Below are 20,837 nucleotides of genomic sequence, written 5' to 3'. Positions count from 1 at the left end.
TATACTTCACGATTGGTAACGAAATGAAATCTCGATTTTTCTCATTGCAATTAGTATTGTTTTGAAAATGTTGTGTTGCTGCTTTCGAAACTTCATTTTAATCAGTTAATCACCCACTTTTCTGTCATTTTTCAGACAAGGAACCACTGTTGAAACCACCCCTAACCTCAAAGTATTGAAAAATAAATAACAATGGCACTGGGGAAAAGAACTCTGGAGCTTGCAGCAAAGTGGTAAGACACCTCTCCAATAATTCAAGTGATTCAATTAACACTAACCAATAATATCGAGGCACAATATTTTTTAAACCAATTTTGACCCAGTCTTCTTGAAATTTGACTTATTATGTAACTGTTGTATACCCACCATTTAAAATAGTACATAATAAAATAAGCTTCCCACCATCTGTAAGGATATTCCCGGCCATGTCAGCCACCCTCATTCCCCTTTATCACTCTCATCTTTCTAATCTCTTTAAATCGTTTTATCATGCCAACTCTACCAAAATACTCCTCAGTGCATTCATAGAACCTCAGGTCGCTAATCGGACATTTTCTTGTTCCGTCTCGGATCCCTAATTTGCGACTTTTTTCAGGACTCTCACTCCTGGACGACCTCTTCCACACACTGATAAGGCCAACCCCCAATGATCATACTCCCCCGATCACCCACATGGAGCCTATCTCCCTCCAACCCCTCTAACATCTACTTCTCACCCTCAAAAGCCACCAATTCGAAATCCTCGTCCCTCGACCTTAACCAGAATTATCAGAAGACTGTCAGCATTAACAATTAGTCCACAATGTTAATTTTAGTCCTCATTCTGAATAAAGATTTCGAGCAACAATTGAATGTTTGTTATTTCGAATCGATGTGCTCCAATATTAATTTTACTAACATTTTTAAATAAATTGTTTTAGGATACCATCAGCTACTCTCTATGGAGGAGTCGGCGGCCTCAGCCTCCTATACTTCACCGACTGGAGAGTCATTGTTGAACAGATTCCAATCTATAATGGAAAATTCAAAGACACCACGAAATGAAATACGTAAATTTAGCCAAAATTATTGGTCTTTGTTTTAAAATATGAAATGTAGTCAAATCTTCAATAATTCAATTCAATCAATTTCAATCCTTAATAATTGTTATTTATTCATAACCTACGCCATGGAAATATATTTACAGCTATTCACATGTTTCCAGTGTCTCTTCCTTTTGTTGCAATATCTGATCGTAAAGATCATTCACCTCACGTTCCATAATCCCCATCTTGTAGCGACGCCGCCTTGGACGGTAAACAAAACTGTCAAAGAAACAAGAAATTTTTGTCGTAATGCACTAGACATTAACTCATTCATCTAATCGATCAGAGGAAAGTTCAGCATATTTAATATTTATCATAAATAAACGGTTGTCATGTACTCACGCGTAAATACACCCAACTTCTATAAGTCCCAGGATAATCCAGGTCCTTTTTGATACTTTCGACAATCCGAATGGTAATTTTGGTAGTTTTAGCTGTGGTATTTTCCACTGCGGTTCAATTTTCTTGTCGCTGCTGAAGAAGAGTATAAATATAATAGACATAATGAAATTATCATGTAACATGGCTCGAAAGTTGATATTATTACCTCATCTTCTTTCATCTGCAACGTTGCCCTTTGTTTGATAATAGATTCTTGAATTAATGGGCTCCAAATATAATACCCGCTCAAAGCACCGAATATTGTTACAAAAAATATGTTGGTCTTTGTGAGTTGGATTTTACGAATTTTCATACCTCCAACTTGATGTCCTGACCGTTTAGGTTATTTATATTTATTTTTCTCATAGGAATTGTAGGTTATGTGGCATACAGGCAGCTCACAAGAGAAGTGACTAAAGTCGAGGGTCAGATCTGGCTCAGACACTCAGATCTAGTGAAGACCCCAGCGGTGGGATGCGCCACCGTTGATTCTGGCGGTTGGGTGAGCTGTTGGAAAATTCGCCTGTTCATTAAGAAATTGCCTCCCCTTTTCTAATTAATATTAAGGAATGAACTCAGCGCTGTTCGAAGGAGAATTGAGATTAAGTCTAGTTTTAGCCCTTAATCTCAGAAAAGTAAAATTAGAATCCACGGCGAAGGTCGAAGCTCGGCACGAGCCCAATGGAATCTCGGCGCAGCGACAGCGCTTCGACTTTCCTCGTGGTGTTTAATTTCTATTTCCGGAGATTAAGACATGAAACTTGGCCTCATCGAGGAGAATTTAATTCCCCTCCGAACAGCGCTGAGTTCATTCCTTAATATTAATTAGAAACGGGCAGGCAATTTTCTAATGAATAGACGAATTTTCAGGCAACTGCTACAATCGACGGTGGCGTGTCCTACCGTTGGGGTCATTACTAGCGTTGACGTGGAACCACTTGGTTCGGGGGGGTTCCGTTGGAACTTGCACAACACAACTGTGACCCGGGGATATTTTTTCAGGGAATATCTCTTCCGGGGATATTTGCTCCGCTACCCGCAGTTAAAATTAAAAAAGTTTTAATCCGACTTGCTGATCATTAACTGGGTCCTGCGGACTTGTAAAGAAATTGTAAAAAATACTCCTAATGTTTAAATTTTCTCCCTGAAGGTGACTGCATTCTGTCGTCATTCATGACGTCATTAACTGTAATAATCTTTATCCAATGGGCGACACTGCACGGAACGGGACGAATACCGAAGTGACATCTGGTCGATCAGCTGATTCCCCACATCATATTATTGTTTTACATTTGTGTGTAGTGGTCTCCAAGCTGTGCATAACCTTAGATGCTGATGGAAGTGGAACGTAGAAGTGTGTGGATAATTTGAAGAAATTATCATGTGAAGTAACACTTTGACTAATGACACTGCTATAGTGATAAAATGTGGACACTCTGAAAACACATGTGCGTTAATTGGTTCATTTTATTTATATTTAATTGGCCACGTCACATCGAACACCGCACGTAAACCCGGCATTTCTGATTGAATGCAACATCAATATTTTTTTTAATAAAAAAAATCATGGAGAGCGGTGAACCCCTGGGAAAAATGAGTTTTCCACTGTTTGCTAATATTTTCATGTCCGTATGTGCATATTCCATTACAATAAAATTAATTCCACGATTGGGGAAGGTTTTTGTGGAGAAGACTAACCTCTGGGGTGTTGATATGAATAAGAGGGATGGACAAAAAGTGTAAGTATTCATTGAGTAATTCAAATAGTTATCAATAATCATTTGTAGCTAATTAATTCCGTTATCAGAAAGTATTCCATGATTATTTGCAAATAATTCTTTTCGTGATGCATATGGTTATCAATCATTAATTTAATAATGATTAATTTGATTTGTAAATAATTTATTCAGTGATATCAATGATTCCTTTTTTCAGACCAGAAGCCTTGGGAGTGGTCAGTGGATTTGTTTTTCTCTGCACTATGTTTCTGTTTATACCGATACCATTCGCCAAATATATCGGAGATAATTCTAATTTCCCTCACGCCGAGGTAAGTTGTCGTATTATTTATTATAGCAACGGAAATTAAGGGGTAATAGTTTGACAATGGCACTTCACATCTTTGGTTATCATTTCAAGTTATGGATATAATTTAAAATAGTTTCGATTTCAATGGTACATGAATTTTAGAATAAAAGTACGAAACTTCATGTTCTTAGTCAAATCGCTTATAAGGCAATGGAAAACGGTGAAAATTGGGTAAGTCAGAGGTCAAATTACGGGTAATTCAATATATTTCTAACTAAAGTCGAACTACTCATTAAAATTAAAGCAAAAACCTCGCAATTTTCATATTTAAGGGAAAAAATGAGGAATTTTTGAATCGTGATCAGCTAAAATCTGCGCATTATCGCTTACCGCATTTGTCTTAATCGATGGAATAAATAATATAGGGTGTCAATTGGGAGATCTCCATGAAATTTTCAAACTGATATACGGGGATTCCCCACAAGTTAAGTCGAAACCCTCAATTGCTAGCAAAAACAGTTATTTTTCAAGTGCACCATAATGTAAAAAAGGAAATGGCCGATAATAACTCGACGTAAAGTCCCGAAAATTTTTTTTATCATCCACCATTTTGAAATAATATTAACACACTTCAAAGTGGTCCATAGATATCTGTCTAGAGTTTATGTAGGAATTCGAAAAATCATAACAAAGGGACTGTTTCAAGTGAAACCTTACAATTCAATTTTTGCTTAAATTTTTTATAAATCGATGAAGAATGATCAGTATTGGGCGCGTTAAGTGTCATTTTGATGCTTATTCAATTACCTTCCCGATCACCATATCATATATATGCTCCATACCATGTAGAGATGAATTTGTGCCTAGAGATCGAAGAAAAATCCTTGACTAAGAACAGTAATCGTCATACAGCGGACATCTTACATTGTAATAATTTCGATAATATTTTTAGTCTTCAGTTCTCAATTTCTGTCATTTATTCTATTGACTCTCCCAAAACCGAACATCAAGATTCGATTTCTGAATATTTTTTTCATTTATCGAAATAATACTCCGACTCTAAAGCTCTCCGGAAAACATTCAAATTATATATTTCGTAAAAAGTACAGAAAAGTCGTTTTCGTCTCAAAGAAAATTCATAACAAAAGTCAAAGGCACATGATACAATGTCACGAGTCATTAATGACTTTTCTGACGAACAAATTTAAGAAATACCAAAAAACTAAGTGAAAAACTGGAAAATTCCATGTCATTATCATAATGTTATAAATAATAAATTCACACTCATTGTAAATTAGACCGGTCAGGATTTTCATCAAATTCATACAATTCAAAACTCATTAAATTCTATCAATAGTATCAATTTATTACGGAGCTTCTGTGATATTCACACTTTCCTAAATATCTTCTCAATTATTCCTCCAAAAATTATCATTGCAAACAACCGACTCATACCCTGAAAGAATATTATCCATCTCGATCCATCAAGCTCATCAGAATACAATCGAAATGACATTATTTCTCGTTGCATTACCGCATATTGTCCGTAAAATTATTTTTCAATAATTCCTGAAAATAACTGTTTAACAATCCGTAAATAATTACATCGTTGCATCTGGTTCTATCAATTATTATTCTGTAAAATTAATTGTTTCAGCTTGTTGAATTACTAGCTGCTCTCCTGTCCATTTGCTGGGTACTCATTCTCGGATTCGTCGATGATGTCTGTGATCTCAGATGGAGGGACAAACTATTATTGACCACAATAGTATCTCTACCCCTTTTAATGGTTTACTACGTCAATTGCAACGCAACTGTCATCATAATTCCAAAACCACTGAGACCATGGTTGGGTCTGTCCGTCGAGCTGTCATTATTATATTATATTTACATGGCTATGTTGGCAGTGTTTTGTACAAATGCCATCAACATTCTAGCCGGTATAAATGGCCTAGAAGTTGGACAGAGTCTTGTTATTGCAGCTAGCATTATAATATTCAATTTCATTGAATTAAGTGGTAATTTATGGAAGGCCCACCAGTTTTCATTGTATTTAATGATACCATACGTCACAACATCACTCGCTCTCTTCAAATACAATTGGTAAGTGAAAAAAATTATTATAATTTATATCTTACAGAATGGGAGAGATACAAAGTATCAGTAGAGTCTGTGAGAGCCTGTGTGCAACATCTCTCGAAAAGGGGGCAAACTGGACAATCGAAGTTTTCTTTTTCAATTTCATTGAAAATTTTTTTTTCTTTTCTATTCTCTGATGAGGAGAATTTTGGAATATTTTCGAACTGAATCGTATCGGTATTTTTTATGGAGAGACATTGAAGGTGGAAAAGATATTAATTAATGAATAATTACTCGTTGAAATCTTACAGCGACGTTTGAAGTTTGGAATAGATTTGTATTTTTTTACCATTGAAATAACTTGGAATATTTTTTAATCAACAATTATCCTCTCTGCACAAATGCTCTTGTGTCCTTTGGAAAATTTAGGGACATAATTACTTTTTTACTCAGCAAGAAAATCACCATAAAATAATGAGCGGGGGGGGGGAGGATTTTCTGTAATAAATCATTCAGTACAAATTCAGTAATAAATATGATAAATTCAGTATCGAAGTGGTAAATTCAGATCAGTCCGTTTTGAGTATTGACCAGTTTTTGACGAATATCTCGGAATCTAGGAAAGACAGCAAAAATGTTATAATAACCATCTTTGGAAAGCGAATTGAGAACTACAACAAATGTAATTACAAGAAATCCGCTATTCCGCTTAAAATCGGGAATATCACGCAAAAACTCAATAGAGAAAAGTGAACTTATCTCATTTTCTCACTTTGCCACTGATCTGTGCCAGAGTATTACAACAATGCAGGAATTCTAACAAATTTCAAATGCAGTCAGATGATTGGATATCACCGAAATCACCTTATCACGTAAATGATACCCACATTCCCTCCCAGTAAAAAAAAAAACCTAATCTCCATCTCCATTGAATATCAAATAGCTCAAATGTCTTCACTCTCACATATTCGACTTCTCCTTATTCATATAAATTACTCAACATCCATACTCTGATATATACATATACATATATATCCTTGTATATAAATTCGTTAATCAGTTAATTCGCTATATTTGCAATGTCCATCACTCACGACTGGTTGAATATATATCACAGACATTAGATCGTAGACGATGATCAGTAGTAATCAAGTTTAGCATAGAAATTATCAATCAGCCAGTCAAATTTAAAACTATTACTCATAACAGTGTCTGGAGCAAAGTACGATTCTCTTGTTTTATAAGCTCTGATAAGGCTCATTTTATTATCAAACCAGACACCAGTGCCGATTAAATCCTCCACGAAGAGAACATCAATGTTCCTAGCATATTTAGCATCCTTAGGTTTTCCATTGTTCTTCAGGGCAATGATGATGTTGGCTGGTGTTTCACAGTAGTTGCAATACCATCCACCGTAGTGATTGAGATCCCCGATGACAAGACCCAGTACATCTCTCTCATTAGTTTCCCCCAATTCGTGCTGAAGTAAAATAGAATTTGTTCGATAGGACTGATATATGCAACCGATGGTGGATGCACCAACGGTTACGATTGTTTTGGAAGGATGTTGCCAGAAAAATCCGAAGACAGACCATCTGAGACGAAAGCCAATTGGCTGAGACCAACCATCGTATACCTTCAGAAACATCAGTGCACGCCAATTTAGTATTTGCTCAGGTCCACTCATCACATAAATATCGTCCTCCTTTAGGTTATTGACAACGCCAATTATTTTATCCCAGACGTATTTCAATATTATTCGCGAGGGTTTTCGCAATTTGTGAGCTGCATTTATGTATAATATCTTGTGGTGATAATTGGATAACAGTCCTTTGTTCAATTTGTGCTGCAAATTATCCTCTGCTGCACTGAAATCACAGATAACAAATAAATCCACAACGTTGTGAAGCTCTTCAACGATAACTTCGACAATTGCGGAGTTGTAATCTTGCACGGAGAATGTGTAGATTAGTCGTCGCAGGAATTTTCTTGGTTTGAGTTTGATTTTTTGTTTCGATGCCATTATCGCACGCCAAACTACCTCCGGTTGGCCGCAGTCTGTCCCGTGCCATCCGCATTGACAATGACATTTGTCCGTTGATAAGTGGGTCTTGTTGGAGATTCCCTCCTTCCAACATTGCGTTGTGTTCTGGGTGATGAAGAATCCTGATGTTTTTGTATCTTTCAGTTTTAATTCACTGGTTGAGGTATGGTAGGAAGGCTTTGATGTACGATTTTCGTCTTTGGGGGGAATCTGAAAGAATATTTGAGGGGAAAAAAATTAGTAGTACTTGTGGCTATTGATTAGTTTTGGATGGATCTCTTGGAGTCTTGGGATGGGGGAATTTCTATTAGAACTTTTTTGGACAAGGACAGTAGTAAAAATGCTGAGGGCTTTTTTTAGATTATTTGCGGTGGTCCAAAGACATTGGTGATCAGTTCAATCATTGATGAATTGGGGGGAAAGGTAGGAAATTAAAATTGAAGAAGTTCTTGATCTAGTTGAAAAGACGGACAACGAATTTGTGAATTCCATAGCTCTTCAATAGGTTTTTTTAGTGTTTAAAAAATTATAAGGCGAAAGTTCTTGCAATTATAATTATTTAATAATTCATAAAGTTTCAAGGTGATGCGTATCTTTTCTTGCGCTTTTTATAAACTTTTGAAAAGAATCACAAAGTACAAAAAATCAACGCACCACCCCGAAGCTTCGTCAGCCATTAAGTAATGAAAAAACGTTCAATTCAGTTTTTTACCTTCGATTTGAAAATGGTATTAACCATCCTCAGGAAACTCGATATAAAATCTATCAAAAGTTTTCTATTCTTAATTTACATTACCAATTACCATTTTTATTCACATTTTCTCACCTCTGTTGGTTCCATTCTAACGAAGCTAACGGGATTTCTTATTGTCATCTGTCTATATTCACTAGGTGGTGTTGAGGCAACATAAATCATGACGATGAATACTTGAAGTGCCAATAATGTATAGAGCAACACCAGCTTACCGTCGAGCCGATTCTGCATGGCAATTCTTTCTTCTTTTTCAAATCTTATGTTATTTGTCTTCTTTATATTCAGTCACATTGCTTCATGCTTCAGATTTTCTCACATGATAATGGCGAATAACCTGAATTTTTAAAGTACAAACATTTATCAGTACACGAGAATAATAATTATACGACAATTAAAGGTAATTCAACCGTTTCAATGTTTTGAAGGATTAAATCATAATTATTATAATTAAAGGCAATTCAGTCGCTTCAATTTTTTTAGAGGCAATCCATATGCGAATCTAGTAGCCTATAGGTAAACCGAGATGAGTCATTTTTGTATATTGATTAATTTTTAATGAATACCTTGAAATTTAAGAAAGATAAGGAAATTGTTATTACAACCGATTTTATGGAGAGAGAGAAACAGGCACATTCATTACGATTCAGTCAAAAAAATCACGTTATTAATTGGCAGCTCCACGAGTGACTCAGTTATAGTAAATCAGCACAGAGAAAATACTAATGGTACACCGAGAGAACCTGTCACACTGACAGGTCATGGTCATGGTACACTATGAGAATCCTGTCTGAACAGCAGCTTCTTCTGGGTGAAGAAGTTGATGAGAAGTGATCATTATTCTGTCTTAACATCTGGGGGAAGAAGTTGATGTGCAATAAAGTGGTGATTATTCTGTCTGCTCATGTTCACCTCGACGAAGTTGATGTTCAGACAAAATAATGATCACTTCATTGCGAATGGGTGTAACTTCATCGTAGCATTATCGATTGGGAAGTACGGAACGAAGTTGCCATGCTCAGAAGTTGAAGTCGCTTCTCGGATTGCATCCAAGAAAAAAAATTCAGCTGTTAATTTTTTTTGGCAATAAGACATTAAAAAAAAACTACTCAATTATGTTTATTTGTTTGCAAACTCTTCAATTATATCTAATTGACTGCCTGCAATCACCTCGTGGTTGAAGTGACATCATCGGAACTACTGTCTGTGCGGCTTCAATGTCTGTTTATACATATATACACGCATGTCCACATATGTATGTACATACACATGCATGTGATCGTTGGGAAGGAAAGTCACCGATGTGTTAGCATAAATGTATTCTTCATACTTCTCTCAATCTGCAGATAATTATTTATTTACGTGTCTGTACACTCACCTGGTGCTATTTTCGTTCAGTCATTTGTTGAGAAAAATCCTATCTCCAATCAGCATTTTGTCTTTTGAACGAGGAGATGATGATAATTTTTTTAGATTTATTTTTCCGCCTCTTGTTTTGTCCCAGATGATGATTCTTGTGGTGTGGTGTCTTGTCGGATACTGATGAAATGACAAACCACACCCGAGGCGAATTCACATCTGCAAGTGCCTGAAATACTGTGATAATATATATTCCAACCAACAAGTACGACAGGCGCCCTGGTGGTACACCAGTGAGCGCATGCGTTTTGTATTTCTGTCCATAGCCGGTGAAGGAGGCACGCGGTGAAGGATTTGATGCACACGTCGAATGAATTATGAGAGGTTTTCGTTAAGATTTTCGGTTCCGAATGGAAGCTCTGTATTTTACCGATTGTTCAATAGTCTAATTTCAATTGTAAATTACCTAGAATTTTATGGAACGCTAAAAACGATGTGTTTATGTCATGTCTGTCTTTATGTGCTGGAAAATTTGCAATTTTGAAGATTAATTTTGATAAAATTGAACGAAAATGAGCCTAAATTTGTAGCTAAAAAGCTGAATTTTCGAGTTATGGTACCTATGATTAACCTTTAGTTTGATGTGTCCTTTCAAGTCGATCGGTCCAGTAGTTCCTGAGATACAGTAATTTTTGTAAATTTCGTTTTTCCTCAATATTTCAAAAACTACTACAAGGATTCCAATTTTTTTTTCCAAATCCTCGTCTCAATGGATTATCGCCAATATCTCAATTTTTTCAAAATTCGTCTTGGGGTGAAATTATATTTTTAAATGTACGAGTGTCTTAGTCGTCAGTTTTTTTGGTTGTTCGAGAAAATTGTCTCGGTAGAAGACGTGAGAGGAGTTGATGGAAACTGGCAGCAGGGGAGGTGGATACTGAAGAATCGAATGCATTTTCACATCGTGTGGGTCTTGAATCACGTCTCAACATCTGCTGGGGGGGGACAATGGGCTTGAGAATAGCAGGTGTGTCAGATGGTGTTGACCTGAGTGGATGGACCCATGATAATCGCCTGCTGATAGTTTGTAGGGGAACGTTGGCGATTGTGTACATTGTCGTACTCCAAAGAAATAACGTCTGAATTTGAAACTACTGAAAAAAAAATATTTTTCGTACCAAATGCATAAGAAAAAATTTTGTGTAGTGATTTGCCCTGCCTCCCAAGTCGAGAGCTTCCGGGTATCTACAAGACACAACTGTCCCCTCCACTACCTCTGAATAATTATTAATAATTATTTCGAGCAGAGAACAATGAGTTAGAATGTTGCCGTTAGTTACACTATATAAATCGTGTCTCCTCCTTTGAATGGGGCATCTTTCATATTTTTCGGATCGATAATTAAGAAAATAGGCGCATAGGAACGGTCCCATATTCACATTCTTACGATTTCACATTATAACATTGTGAGGATCAATTAGTGGCGTTGGTATTGATTAGCATTGACTCACGCGAATGGTTGCTTCAAATATACCTACAACATTGAAGTATTACCAGCAGCGGATTTGAATGTATTGCAAACATTGACAAAAGTAAACTGGAAAATCAACTCTATTCAATTGAGTTCTAAATTAAATTTAAAAAAGCAAAGTTCCTGAAATATAAAAAGTAATTTTTTTGTTTTGAAAATGACTATGAAATCTGCGGAAAAAAGAACAAGAATACATTTTTGTACAAAAATGTGTCAGGGAAAGTTCAGGGAAAGTGAATAAAATAAATTATAGCGAAATGCGCCATCCGTCAAAGTAAATAAGTCATATCGTTTTAAAATTTTGTAATCAAAAACAATATAGAACTCGACCAAATAAAATGGCTGAAATTGGTTCACAGCATCAATTTAATTTTCCATCCACGATTTTAGCGCTTTTTCTGAATAAAGAAATAATAACTTATTCGATACGTAAATCATTAAGATACAACATATATGTCACCAGAAATGTGAATTTTCCAGGTACCCGTCACGTGTTTTCGTGGGAGATACTTTTTGCTACTTCTCGGGAATGACATTTGCAGTTGTTGGAATCATGGGCCATTTTAGCAAAACTTTGTTACTATTCTTCATACCTCAAGTTATTAATTTCTTGTACAGTGTACCCCAGTTATTCCATTTTGTGGCATGTCCAAGACATCGATTACCCAAGTAAGAGTTTATCCCGTTAAAAATAATACAATGTTACGAGTAGTTGTTGATTAATTAATTATTTTTACTCTTCGGAATTGCAGATTCAATCCAACGAGTGGGAAATTGGATCCCAGTGTGACAGTGTTTAAAAAATCTGAGCTCAATTTTATTGGTCGATTCGTCATGAACATTTTTCGATTACTAAAAATAGTAAAATGGAGCGAGGATGAGAATGGTGTTGTTACTTGTAACAATCTCACGTTGATTAATTTCGTACTCATTGTTATCGGACCAACAACGGAGCCTCAGTTGACGAAAATTCTTTTAATAATTCAGGTAATTAAAGAGAAAGATTTCTCGTACATTGTTCACTGAGAAAAAACATTATTTTCGCCAAATGCCCATTAACTTCAAAGAAGTATTCATTTTTTGCCCATGTTACGGTTAAATTATAGTAATCATATTACTCTAGAGGATGAGTATTTTGTACATGACCTTGCACCAACTCCATTAATAACTTTTTTTTTCTAAATTTCTTATATTCTCGAAGGATGAATGATTTGATATTTATAATTAGTGCAAGATATCACGCAATGTTATAAATTACATCAATATCTTCTAGAACAATACAATTGACGTAATTCAAACCGAATCAGAATTATGAGGGACGGACTCGATGTTGGAAATAAATACTTGTCTGAAGTAAATGAACATTTAGCAAGAACATTTTTTTTTCTCTGTGATAGCGAGCTGCACTATAAGACAAGACCTAAACAAGCCAGAATGGTCAATACGACCTTCTCCTAGACAGTACAAGACATAAAAAATTGCCTTCATTTTCTCACATTCACCAGGTTTTTCATAAAATAACAATTTTACAGTATTTTTTCTCCATTTGCAGATGGCAAGTTCATGCTTGGCCTTTCTCATCAGATATCCTCTCGCATCTGTCTTTTATGACGTATAAATAGGAGAAATTATAACAAGCCTGAGATGATTTACCTCTCATGAGATGAAGCCAGCAAACAAGTCAATCTAGTCTCCAAGGGCTCAATTTCTAAGACTAGTTGGAAACAAGATTCACCTAAAGATGATTTTTTATTTTCTGGAGGACAATCGGGGGAGCCAAATGACGGGAATTCACAGTGATCAATGTTCATAAAAATATTTTCAGGTGTTTATATAATTGTTGCGTGATAACAAACGATTTAATTACTATAGAAAATACACCAACAATAATAAAAAAAAAAGGAGGAAAGCACTTGCAGTTTGTACAGGGTGTTTTCATGAAGATATTTAAGTGATAAACATATTGACATTACAAGCTCCAGACTTTGAATTTTTGCTTCATTTTCCGTTGTCACACACACATACACATGATTTATAAACTTGTTTCATATAACATCTCGTAATTTAATTCAATTTAATTGTTAATTTACAAAAAAAAAATAAAAAAAATTTGTTACCAAGTCTATGAGTATGTTTACACGATTTTGACTGAATGGTGTGAACAGTCGATGTCGATGCACTTTATCAATGGTGAAAAAATTTGTGTGATAAAGTGATCAGTTATCTTGTATATTTGAAAAAAAAACTTACCGATTCATCACTGAGCTTATTTGCATTTTATTTAATCTTTAGATCGTCAAGCTGCTGATTTTCTTTTTGGTAAACAACATTTAACGACAGAAAATTATTATATGGCGAACTGTTCAGTAATTCAAAACTAATGATTTTTACAATTTGGCAGTCTGTTGTTTTCTAATCTGTTGTTTTAGAGTTCATTGACAGCATGTCTGAAATCCCACGCATATAGTCAGGACCCAATCTCTTGCCTATTTTCAACTGGGCCTTTGCTGCATCCTGGAGGGTGAATATATGAGTCAATTCATACATCGTTCGGGCTAATGTTAAAGCCTTGCTGAATATTTTTATGGCCTCGTGGAGGTTGCCTCTGTAATAATCATAGGTAATTAAATATTAAAGGTGTGAACTGAGTGACAAAAACAAATTAACAGCGGCGATTATTTAGGAGCTAGTAAATGAGCGTTAGATTAATTTGATTTTATCGATCATTAGACGTTTCTCAGTCGAGTGTCTGAACGATATTTCCGAATGGCAAAGAGATAGCGGAGCTTTCGCATAACATTTGTTGTAGCTTTTCATTCGGTTCACAAAAAAGGTCTGATTGAAAGTTTTCTATTTCCCTTAGATTAGGAGATATTCATAAAAAATTGGTCAATAGTGGCAAAGTGACTCATCGCGTTTCACCACTTCGCAACTGATGTTGTTTTTGTCTTAATTCATACGTTGCAACATTGAATAAAAATTAATTATGTTAATCTGTAGTGATGTGGTGTATTCTCATGCACAAAAACACGTTTTCTTGGTTATAAATGTCTGAGGCCCAGTTTAGTTCCGTCTGAGATCTTGACAAGAGACGACTGTACAAACATCTTCTCTTTCTTAAATACCTATATTTTAATTACCGAATTCACCTGGCGCCTCCCCATAATTTCAATATTTCTTACTTTTTCTAAATTAAATTTATAATCGTTAAGGGTCCCCCAAATGACAGGTAATCGAGTTGAAATTTTCGAGATAAAAATTGCTCAAAATAATCGATTCAGATGGCATTCTAAAGATAATGAACCCAGGCCTCAATAACAAATTTAACAGAATTCAAAAAATAACTGTGATGCTTTCCTATTTCCCTACAAAATCACAAAAATTATAATATTTTACCTTTGTACTTCGATCGTGCCTAACATTTCATACGCAAATTCACATTTGTCATCCAACTCCAGGGCCTCATTAATGTAGTCAATGGCCTTGACAAAATTTCCGGTCCATCCGAGGTGCAATAGTCCCCTGTGTACTAATATTGTTGCATTTTTTGGATCTTTTTCAAGGGCTTTTCCAAAATATTCATCAGCTTTTTTGTAAGACTGGGTATCAGACAACATCTGAAAAATTTACATTTCATTGGATTTTATCAAAAATCACTGCAAATTCACACTGTTACATCAATTAGTCCAAAATAATCGACCTCATATATCGAAATTTTTTAGACATTAATTTTGGACAAATACTATTAAAAGAGCACATTGTAATTATTCAAAAATTCCTCTGACCTTAGCATACATAACATAACATTCACAGCACTCGGGAAACAGCTGGAAGGCCTTTTCAAAATTGTCCAGTGCTGATTTCATTAAATTTGGTATTCTATTCATAGCAGCATGACGATATTCCGCATAACATTTCTGTGCATAAACCATTCCAAAATCGGGATTCAGTTTCAATGCTTTTTCAGAGTCTTCAAGTGCCGCATTGAAATTCTCCAGAAGTAAATGGATCTGTTAAAAAAATAGAACATAAACAACAACATAATCATGAAATTTGTTAGCCAATATTACACAGAATTCAAAGTTAACAAGTGCATCAAACCCGTACATAGTTGAAATTAGACACCAGATCAATAAAATGAAAACTAAAAATCACCGAACCGACATTTCATTTTTATGGATTCTCTCGCATTGTGGAATAGAAAAGGAATGCGCTGACAGATTGGCAGCAGAAGCGACGGATAATCTTTCAAATGAGACCAAAGGGCCATTCCCGGATTTCCAAACTCAATTCAAATGGGAACAACATAAGGAAACTAGCGTCAAAAGGAAAAAAAAAGGGCAGAATTCTTCCAGCTCTACTTCCAGAGACACTGCTACGACTTAGTATAATAACTGGAAACTCCCGAGAGAACCAATAGTTACTATCAACCGTATTATACCTTTCCTGGAAAGCGTTGGAATAATCAATGACCCTTCTGACGTCTGACGTTATCCGAAATATGCTGACTAAAGATGTAAGTTAGTTGACAATCTGAATAAATCGAACTCTATGCGACCTTTCACGACTAAAAATTTGCAGATGCAACTAATAAAAGATAATCCAAATTCATTTGTACATATTTAAGAGACTGGAATTTATAAATCTGAATCGAATTAGAGCATAACAGAAAAAATGCCAAATCGCTAGGGTAACATTAATGACTGTAAATAACCTATTATACGGGCTAGATGACTTTAAACAAATAAAAAATAATTAAAAGTGAATTACAAACCTGTCCACGATGATGATAAATATCGCCACAATCTGGATCAAGTTCCTCTGCCGTCTCAAAGTCTTTGAAACATGGAATTAGATCTTCCACCCGCAAGTGCAACGTTGCTCTTTTAATTAATGCATTCACTCGGATTTCTTTACTCGTTGATTCGTTTGTATCGCTTATCACTAAATCGAGATCCTTCATCGCTTCCTCGTGCTGACCAAGAAGAAGGTAGAACGTTCCCCTGATTAGTATGAGCTTCATTTTGTCAGCAACATCTATATCGTCACCCTTTTCTATCTCTGCCGTGCAAATGGCAACAATGTCATCGTATTTCTCTGCTTTGAAAGCTTCGACGGCTTTAGTCAATCCCCTGAGGATAGAATGTGTAATTAGAATTAAATATTTCAGAACAAGTCAATTTTTAATGCAGCTCTACGCGCTGACCGGCATTTTACCGACCGGTGGTGCTGCTTTTGAATATTTTCAGTTGACAAATTTTCCAACTAATGACATGAGTAAAATTTCTAAAAAAATCATTTATGGCCAGTATTATCTAAATTAAATTTGGAAGAGTATTGATATTTTTTTCAACATTTCCCTCTTATAAACAAAGGATAGAACGTGTTTTCCAAAGGGCGGATTTTCTTTTCAATTTTCCAACAAATTCCTCGATTTTTTGAGGTCTAATGGTAAATATTCAGATTTCAATCTTTGACTACAACTGAAACGTGGATTTTTCCATAACACATTGTAGAATGTTCTGGTTTTTTTTTTTTTAACAGTAACGATCAGCAAATTGAGGTAAAAATTATGACTCGAAATGTTATTGAGTGTTCTGAAAATATTAGATAGTTTTTGGTAATACTTGAATTTACGAAAAGGATTGAATCAACTCTCATTGACAGAATGAATGGAGAATTTGTAGCTGTGAATATCGATTGAATTAATAATGGAAAATGGCCCGAAGCTAATTACTCAGCGCTTAATTAGTCATTTTTTCCGTGGTCGATTGATGATTACTGCAATAATCAAATAATGTTAATGAAAAGTTGATGGTATGGCCATCTCTGGTCAATCATCACCAAGATTCTAGTACTTAATGAATAATAAAATAGCCGGATAGTTTCACTATTGAATTTTTCATTTTCTTAATGATTACTAATTAAAGAAAATTACACTCACGAGTTGGCATATTCATCCGTCGAGACGGTCACTTCTGCCGATAATACTGGATCATTTCTGAATGAACTGAAATATGTCTTGATAAAGTGCGTGCTGGGCAGCGTTGGTTTCTTGGTCTTCATAAGTTCTTCAGCCCGTTGTTTTCCTGAAATCAATGGGTAAACAATTATAATGAGAAAACTTGCCGAAATATGGACGATCTGTCATTATTTATGAACATATTGAGGTGACAAGTTTTATAATTTTAGCAACGTCATAGATCATACACATATTTCGGCACGAAGCGATAAAACGGTTCAAGTCGAAAGAGAAATATTTTCATCAATGCAACAAATGAGTGATTGGTTTTTCCCAAAGTCACTGTTAAATTCCACGTGAACTTGGGTTTGATGCATTATTATTTTTAATCGATAGAATGAATGCTGTTTTGCCGAAAAAAGTATTCAATCACAAAATATGAAATTCAAAAATAGGAAAGGTCAAAGCGATAAAAATACCAGTGAATCAACAAAAGCATTAATGAATTAATGAATAAATCACTTGTTCCAATGGAAGAATCGATATTAGAAAAATACCTCAACATGCGTAGAGGTATTTTTGATACTTAAATACTACGTTCGACTTTGTTTTTCAATAAAAAAAATTTTTAAACGCTCAATAGAACATTTTCAAAGTTAGACTACAGATTCTGATGTCTTTCCACATAGAAACTGTTCTACTATATCTGAGAATCAAGTAAATAGCAAAATTGTTATGACAACCCTTTTTTGAACCTATTTAATTACTACAAACAAATTAACAAAAATTCTTCTAGCTGCATTACATTCGGAGCTGACTCAAAACCTCAATTAATCTGATTTTACCATTCTTTATCGAATTTTTAAGCTTTTCATTTCCCCCTGGAGCTCCATATTGCTCCAGCATCCCCTGCACCTTCTCCTTTAATTGTATATACTAACCAAGTTGTTTCAAAATTCTATCAGCAGCGAGTAGAACACTCTCATTGGAAAATCTTTCCAACATACAGGCAGCAGTGATGTCTTCCAGTGCTAACTCAAACTCATTATTTTTTTCCAAAACCTTAGCCCTCCTAATTAGAGCCTTTGTATATGTAGGATTCAAATCTAGGGCCCTCGTACAGTCTTCTTTAACGGCTGTGAATTTTTCCTACAACCAATGTCATCCATCATCATCCACATCACCACATGCATTTTATTTTATCAAATAAATGGATAAAAACTTTTACTCACAAGTGCATCATAAGAAGCTGCTCTGTTCTGATAAATTTTTGCCAATTCATCTTTACTCTCCGGTGGGCACGCCTCGATGGCTTTGTTATAAGACGAAATGGCCTCATCGTATTTTCTGGCACCAAATGCTTGATTACCGAGTGTCTTGTACCTCTGGGCCTTCGCAGCCGGTGTCTAAAGCAATTAGACAGCATTCGTTAATCATCACAACAGCAGTTGATTTCATTAACAAGTGAATTTTTCATCCATTTGACATAGAAAAATATGTATGATACAAAAAAAAAAACAAAAAGCCTTTTGTTTAAAAAAAACGCCAAGTCAATTTATCGATTGTTCTCCTCCTACAGAATAGAAATCTCGGGAAAGGAAATTTGTTCGGAAACAAATAAATGTAAAAATAAACAAAATCAAGAGACCAGAACGAGCACCAAGTCAGAAATGCTTATGAAAAAAAATAGTAGAGTCATAATAAAAGACTTTACGCGGTTGAGAGTATCAGGACAACGAGACTCAGTGAGTAAGGTTGCGATTGAATGGATCGAATACTGATCAGCAGTTATCTGTGATAATCAAAAAAATTGCCTTGGCCGATACGCTACCGCGTATCTCGACTAGAATAATCTAACCTCGGATTTATCAGCTTCAGATTTTTTTCCTGGTGAATCACTCTCTATTGATATTTGTTTGTCAGTGGAAGTGCCGCCATTGGTTTTTCCTGAGCCTCTTGATTTACCTTGGCTAGAATTTTTGTAGTACATGTATCCAAGACCAAGGGCTACCGGTGCACCAACTGCCAATGCCAATTGCCATTTTGGCAGGGTACCAGTAGCTGCAATTGCTGCACTATTTGCAACCGGCATAATGATTTTTTAATATTGATTTGATGATTTTTATTTTACTTTCTTATTGTACTGTACAAGTGATGTCCTCTCCACACTTTGCTAAAGGACTTGAATTTAAATAATCTGTGGTTAACCGTCTGCCTTCGTAGTTTGTCTGGAGTATTATCACGAGGTCACTTGGTTACGTACGAAATATCATCGTAGATATGCACACACATGAGACGGAGAAAACGACTGGACACAAATTACTGAGGCATTCTGAGCCCGAGTGCTATGATAGGTTATAGTCACGGAACGACCGAAATGTCATGAAATTTTTGGAACAAAAAAGAACTTGTCATTGGATTTTGACAAATTTTAGACGGATAAGTCCGGCGGGATTTGATAGGAGGACAATTTATTTTAAGGTTAGATTGGAGGCCTGGTGTTGGTTCACTGGACAAGGGATGAAGGAAATGGAATGGAATTTATATCGGAAACAGCTGAGTTCTGACGCGGAAATTTTGAAGAGAACAATTGTCAGGATGACAACGGAAAATGCGGTGAAAACTGTACAAAGTTGGTAGAAAACTCCATGACACTTATCGGAATCGTAATTCTTTCCTCAATTTAATTATCGATCCTCTTTTTCAACAGAAGAATATTGAAAAACCAGACCTTGAAACAGTGTTATGGGTAGATCAATATTTTCGTTGTAGTCAAATATTCAAATCTGAATTTTCTAAAAAATTTAAGGATTTTTTTGACACTTCGTAAAAGATTATTCATCGTTTGAGAAACAAGTTCTATTATTTGTTGATAATAAGGAAATGTCTTAAAAAATATTAATAATTTCCCAAATTTAATGTACTCGTGCAATTAGATGGAAAATTTAGTAACTAAAAATATTTCAAACCAGTTAAGCTAATTCATTAATCATTTTTATATAAGAATTTTTACTTTCTAGGGTGAACACCCCGGCTTTCTAGTAGAACCTACCGGTCTGCAAAATAAAATTTCAGCTAGTTAATTATAAAATCTGCATAAAAGGTATTTCAATTACTTTAGTATATCTCTATAAAAAATATCAAAAAACAAACACGCAACACGTCAGGTTATTTTTTCGAATAGATAATTTTCACTAGTCACTTGACAAATTTGACTGAACCATACGGTAATTTTTAAACACAAGACGATTACCAAACAGTTCGTTAATCTCTGATAAATTTGCCTCACCATGTGGGGAACAATGATCCGTTCTCCATAGCTGGACTCAAAATGTACTATTTTCTCCTGTAATTATGGTAAAAGAATTAAATCAACGCCAGTAATTCGACGAACAATTAAATTCTGAATAAATGACAGTGGTCTCATTCCTTAATCTCAATCAAGAGCAGCGAATGAATTTTACAAATTCGTCTTTAATTCCAGTCAGCAATGGTAATTCCACAGTACCACCAAACGCATACTCGCGACCTGTTTTATGTACAGCTATGTACTCCACATTAGTTCATGCGACACCGCTGTGAACTTTTTCCGTTGAATGAAAAATACATACACAGGG

At 35.3% G+C, this 20,837-nt stretch overlaps 3 protein-coding genes and 2 long non-coding RNA genes across 8 annotated transcripts; 2 read left to right on the top strand and 3 right to left on the bottom strand.

Annotated features, from left to right (window-relative positions):
• Nucleotides 1-140: 140 nt before the first annotated feature.
• On the top strand, nt 141-1,199 carry LOC135164378 (uncharacterized). Its single transcript, XR_010299280.1, has 2 exons — nt 141-233; nt 921-1,199. It is a non-coding gene; the product is annotated as an uncharacterized LOC135164378 (long non-coding RNA).
• On the bottom strand, nt 809-2,186 carry LOC135164379 (uncharacterized). Of its 3 annotated transcripts, XR_010299281.1 has the most exons (5): nt 1,633-2,186; nt 1,428-1,559; nt 1,185-1,304; nt 899-1,010; nt 809-823 (listed from the first exon to the last, which is right to left on the bottom strand). It is a non-coding gene; the product is annotated as an uncharacterized LOC135164379 (long non-coding RNA). The 3 variants fall into 3 exon arrangements; XR_010299283.1 differs by lacking the exon at nt 809-823 and having other exon boundaries at nt 898-1,010; nt 1,166-1,304; nt 1,633-2,157; XR_010299282.1 differs by lacking the exon at nt 809-823 and having other exon boundaries at nt 898-1,010; nt 1,633-2,149.
• Nucleotides 2,187-2,744: 558 nt separating this feature from the next.
• On the top strand, nt 2,745-13,381 carry LOC135164369 (UDP-N-acetylglucosamine--dolichyl-phosphate N-acetylglucosaminephosphotransferase). 2 transcript variants are annotated; one of them, XM_064124639.1, is made up of 6 exons: nt 2,745-3,205; nt 3,402-3,516; nt 5,152-5,597; nt 11,739-11,927; nt 12,011-12,245; nt 12,811-13,381. In XM_064124639.1, the coding sequence occupies exons 1-6, from the start codon at nt 3,033-3,035 to the stop codon at nt 12,874-12,876; spliced, it is 1,224 nt and encodes a 407-aa protein (XP_063980709.1). In that variant the 5' UTR covers nt 2,745-3,032; the 3' UTR covers nt 12,877-13,381. The 2 variants fall into 2 exon arrangements, with proteins under 2 accessions (XP_063980709.1, XP_063980710.1); XM_064124640.1 differs by having other exon boundaries at nt 3,064-3,205; nt 3,407-3,516.
• Nucleotides 5,594-9,935, bottom strand: LOC135164368 (beta-1,4-mannosyl-glycoprotein 4-beta-N-acetylglucosaminyltransferase). The gene is made up of 3 exons (XM_064124638.1): nt 9,747-9,935; nt 8,444-8,705; nt 5,594-7,827 (listed from the first exon to the last, which is right to left on the bottom strand). The coding sequence occupies exons 2-3, from the start codon at nt 8,600-8,602 to the stop codon at nt 6,712-6,714; spliced, it is 1,275 nt and encodes a 424-aa protein (XP_063980708.1). The 5' UTR covers nt 8,603-8,705; nt 9,747-9,935; the 3' UTR covers nt 5,594-6,711.
• LOC135164364 (mitochondrial import receptor subunit TOM70) lies at nt 13,059-19,740 on the bottom strand. The gene is made up of 8 exons (XM_064124628.1): nt 19,079-19,740; nt 18,453-18,626; nt 18,162-18,369; nt 17,203-17,347; nt 16,033-16,390; nt 15,044-15,268; nt 14,655-14,875; nt 13,059-13,863 (listed from the first exon to the last, which is right to left on the bottom strand). The coding sequence occupies exons 1-8, from the start codon at nt 19,310-19,312 to the stop codon at nt 13,671-13,673; spliced, it is 1,758 nt and encodes a 585-aa protein (XP_063980698.1). The 5' UTR covers nt 19,313-19,740; the 3' UTR covers nt 13,059-13,670.
• Between the last annotated feature and the right edge of the window lie 1,097 nt (nt 19,741-20,837).

This window comes from Diachasmimorpha longicaudata, chromosome 7, assembly GCF_034640455.1.
Source record: "Diachasmimorpha longicaudata isolate KC_UGA_2023 chromosome 7, iyDiaLong2, whole genome shotgun sequence".
In the NCBI taxonomy this organism is placed as follows: domain Eukaryota; kingdom Metazoa; phylum Arthropoda; class Insecta; order Hymenoptera; family Braconidae; genus Diachasmimorpha; species Diachasmimorpha longicaudata.
Note: the sequence above shows the minus strand (reverse complement) of the source record. Positions and strands in the feature narration are given on the sequence as shown.